The 4,233-nt window shown below is 33.2% G+C and overlaps 1 protein-coding gene across 1 annotated transcript in view; it reads right to left on the bottom strand.

The window, feature by feature from the left end:
* Positions 1-687: 687 nt before the first annotated feature.
* The window catches only part of LOC105315131 (ankyrin repeat and KH domain-containing protein R11A8.7-like), a 4,100-nt gene continuing 554 nt past the window's right edge, over positions 688-4,233 (bottom strand). The window contains exons 2-3 of the mRNA XM_020005114.1: positions 3,787-4,175; positions 688-2,985 (exon numbers count right to left, since the gene is read on the bottom strand). Coding sequence (XP_019860673.1) covers positions 808-2,985; positions 3,787-4,175 — 2,567 coding nt within the window. The 3' untranslated portion in view covers positions 688-807. The remainder of the gene's footprint in view (positions 2,986-3,786; positions 4,176-4,233) is intronic.

Raw genomic sequence — 4,233 nt, 5'->3', positions numbered from 1 at the left:
TTTACTTCCTGTGACGTCATGTGTCTTGCAAGATATTTCAAGATCATGCATGAATCAAGATGCTGTTGAAATATAATATTCGTGATCACACATGATCTTTCATGCTACATGGTCATGCATAATTTTCAAGATCAATAGGTTTTATAAGAAGCACAAAAAGTGCATGATCATGAACTCAGGCATGATTCGCATTCATAAAAGATCTTACAATCCTACAAGATCTTAATGTGATGCAAGATCTTTAATTTACATGATCTTGCATTCTTACAAACAATACAAGATCTTTATTCATACATGATCTTGATCTCATGAAAGATCTTGCAATAACCAACATTATTTAAGATCTTTAATTCACACATGATATTGTAATTTTACAAGGTCTTGACATAATGTGAGATTTTTAACTTACATTTGATCTTGCAACCATAAAAGATCTTGCAACAATCTTATGAAGATACATTATCTTGCAATCTTGCATGATCAATTTAAATTCAAGAACATAAAAAATCTTGTAAATAAGATTTTAAGTGATCTTACATGATTAAAATCATGTAAGATCATGAAAATTATTTCTAGTGATCTTGCAAGATTGTGCTAGGCAAGATTTTACAAGATACCTATTCATGTGACATCTTACATACATCTTACTGACCCTTATAATATCACACAAGATCTTGCTAAGATTTTTTATGAGGGCACCATTTTAATAATTAAATAACTACACCACTTTTAAAGCTAAATACATTCAATTAGGAAAGGGGAGAAGAGAGAGAGAGAGAGAAAGGGAGGGGGAGATAGAGAGAATCTTTAATATATAAATAATGACTTTATTGACATACATGTACAACCACTAATTGATGAACGACTAACAGAAAACATACATTTAGCTAAACTATCACTGGTACTTGAATGCTTGTATGGAGGATTTAGTATATCAGTTATGTCTTCAGTTTTAGCTAATGTTAGGGCAGTACTGCCATCTTTTCCTTGAATTTCTGGATCAGCTAACCAGTCTAATAATAATTCAACTATCTTTTTATGGCCATTAGCACTAGCAATCATCAGAGGTGTATATCCTTTCCTGTCTTGTAGATTAGGATCAAGATGTACTTGTTCCTGTAGCAACAATTCAACTATTTGTTCATGACCTTCACCACATGCCAACATAAAACCATTACAGCCATTTTCGTTTTGAAAATTAGGATCAACTTTTTCCTTCAGCAGCAATTCAACTATTTCAGTGTGGCCATATTGACAAGCCAACAAAAAAGCTAAGTTCTGATTATTAGAATCAACTTTTTCCTTCAGTAATGATTTAACTATTTGGATATGGCCATTTTCACAAGCAAACATAAAGGCATCCATTCTGTCTTTCTTTTTAAAAACTTGTTTCTTTAGCAACAATTCAACTATTGGAGTGTGACCACCTTTACAAGCCATTATAAATGCATTCCAACCTTTTTTTTCTTGAGCATTAAGAATAACTTTTTCATTCAGCAATATTTTAACTATTTCAGTATGACCATTCCAACAAGCCATCATAAAAGCAGTCCAGCCATCTTTATTCTGAACATTAAGATCAACTTTTTCTTTCAGTAACAGTTTAACTATTTGAACGTGACCATTTTGACAAGCCAGCATAAAAGCATTCCAACCTTCTTTGTTTTGTATATTAGGATTAACTTTTTTATTCAGCAACAGTTTAATTGTTTCAGTGCGACTATTTTGGCAGGCCAGCATAAAACCATTCAATCCATCGCTCTTTTGAACATTAGGATCAATTTGTTCATTAAGCAGTAGTTCCACTATTTGAGTGTGACCATTTTGACAAGCCAACATAAAAGCATTCCAACCTTCTTTGTTTTGTACATTATGACTAACTTTTTTATTCAGCAACATTTTAGCTATTTCAGTGTGACCATTTCGGCAGGCCAGCATGAAAGCATTTACTCCATCGTTCTTTTGAAAATCAATATTAATGTTTTTCTCTAGCATTAGTTCAACTATTTGCGTGTGGCCATTTTTACATGCCAAGATGAAAGCATTCGCTCCATCATTTCCTTGAGCATCAAGATCAACTTGTTTTTTTAGTAACAGTTTAACTATTTCAGTGTGACCCTTTCGGCAGGCCAGCATAAAACCATTCAATCCATCATTCTTTTGAACATTAGGATCAATTTGTTCATTAAGCAGTAGTTCCATTATTTGCATGTGGCCATTTTTACATGCCAAGATGAAAGCATTCACTCCATCATTTCCTTGAGCATCAAGATCAACTTGTTTTTTTAGTAACAGTTCAGCTATTTGAGCATGGCCATTTTGACAAGCCAGCATAAAACCATTCAATCCATCATTCTTTTGAACATTAGGATCAATTTGTTCATTAACCAGTAGTTCCACTATTTGAGTGTGACCATTTTGACAAGCCAGCATAAAAGCATTCCCACCTTCTTTGTTTTGTACATTAGGATTAACTTTTTTATTCAGCAACATTTTAGCTATTTCAGTGTGACCATTTCGGCAGGCCAGCATAAAAGCATTTACTCCATCGTTCTTTTGATAATCAGTATTAATGTTTTTCTCTAGCATTAGTTCAACTATTTGCGTGTGGCCATTTTTACATGCCAAGATGAAAGCATTCACTCCATCATTTCCTTGAGCATCAAGATCAACTTGTTTTTTTAGTAACAGTTTAACTATTTGAGTATGGCCATTTTGACAAGCCAGCATAAAAGCATTTACTCCATCGTTCTTTTGAAAATCAATATTAATGTTTTTCTCTAATATCAGTTCAACTATTTGCATGTGGCCATTTTTACATGCCAACATAAAAGCATTCACTCCATCATTTCTTTGAGCATCAAGATCAACTTGTTTTTTTAGTAACAGTTTAACTATTTGAGTATGGCCATTTTGACAAGCCAGCAGAAAAGCATTTGCTCCATCTTTTACTTGAGCATTAAGGTTATTAATAACTTGTTGCTCCTTCAGCAACAGTTCAACTATTTGAGTGTAACCATTTTGACAAGCAAAAATAAAAGCATTCCAGCCATTTTTCTCTTGAGCATTAAGGTTATCAATAACTTCTTGTTTCTTCAGCAACAGTTCAACTATTTTAATGTGGCCTATTGCACATGCCTGCATAAGAGCAGTTGAGCCATCTTCTCGTTGATAACCAACTCCTTTACTAATTAACAGTTGGACAACCTCATAGTTACCATAGTGACTGGCAATCATTAAAGCATTTAATTCATTTGATGTCTTCAGGTGAGAATTAGCATTAGCTTGTAGTAACGTGTGAATGATTGAAATATGATTATGTTCACTTGCTATCATTAGTGCAGTCCATCCATTATTGTCCTGAATGTTAACATTAGCTCCAGCAGACAGTAAACTGTCTACAATGTCCTCATGTCCTTTTTCACAAGCTAACATTAGTGCTGTCTTCCCTTCACTAGTATGATCAATATTAACAGTTTCTAGTTGAAGAAGAAACTCTACTACTTCATAATTACAAACTGTGACTGCCTCAAGGAGAGCTAGTTCAAAGGTGAAGTTCATATTCTCATCTTCTTGAAGGACAAGATGATCATCAATGTGTAAACTAAATATACCAATGAGATGCATAAATTCTCTCTTTTTTGCACTATATTCTATTAGACTATCAGCTGTAAAATTAAGAATACGTAGTGTGATGATAATGCACCCTTTCCTAACAGTGATACATTTCATTACTGACTGTTTAAATTCTTCCGGAATCAAACTTTTAATGAGAATGTATAGTACTTTAATTTTAACATTGTGCCAACGATTTTGAACTTTAATATTGATTGAAGGCATATTCTCCAGTTGGTTTTTGTAAGGTTCACACACTTTGCATATCTTTTTTTTGAGTTCAGAAATTGGCTCTGATGAACAAAATTCATCAGCTTTTATTAAATAAGTATTCAGATCATCAAGTAGATCTTTTTCATCACTTATAAACTCAATACACATATCAGCTATCAGACTACAGTCCACAAAATCATAATAAGGATATATCTTCTTGAAAACAGCATCTAGATCATTATCCACTTTGTCAGGCTGCAAGTGAAGGTGACTTTCTACCCAATCAGATATTTTAGTTGGGAGTTCATGGTCATTAGTTACTTTTCTACGAAAAACTGTCCTTATGTCTTTCATTAAGTGGGAGAAATTTCTTTGTAATTCTGCTATAGAGTCTTGAATTTTTTG

Source organism: Amphimedon queenslandica, unplaced genomic scaffold, assembly GCF_000090795.2.
Source record: "Amphimedon queenslandica unplaced genomic scaffold, v1.1 AMPQUscaffold_11717, whole genome shotgun sequence".
NCBI classification, from domain to species: Eukaryota; Metazoa; Porifera; class Demospongiae; order Haplosclerida; family Niphatidae; genus Amphimedon; species Amphimedon queenslandica.
The sequence above is the reverse complement of the archived record's forward strand: the minus strand, read 5'-3'. Positions and strand labels throughout refer to the sequence as shown.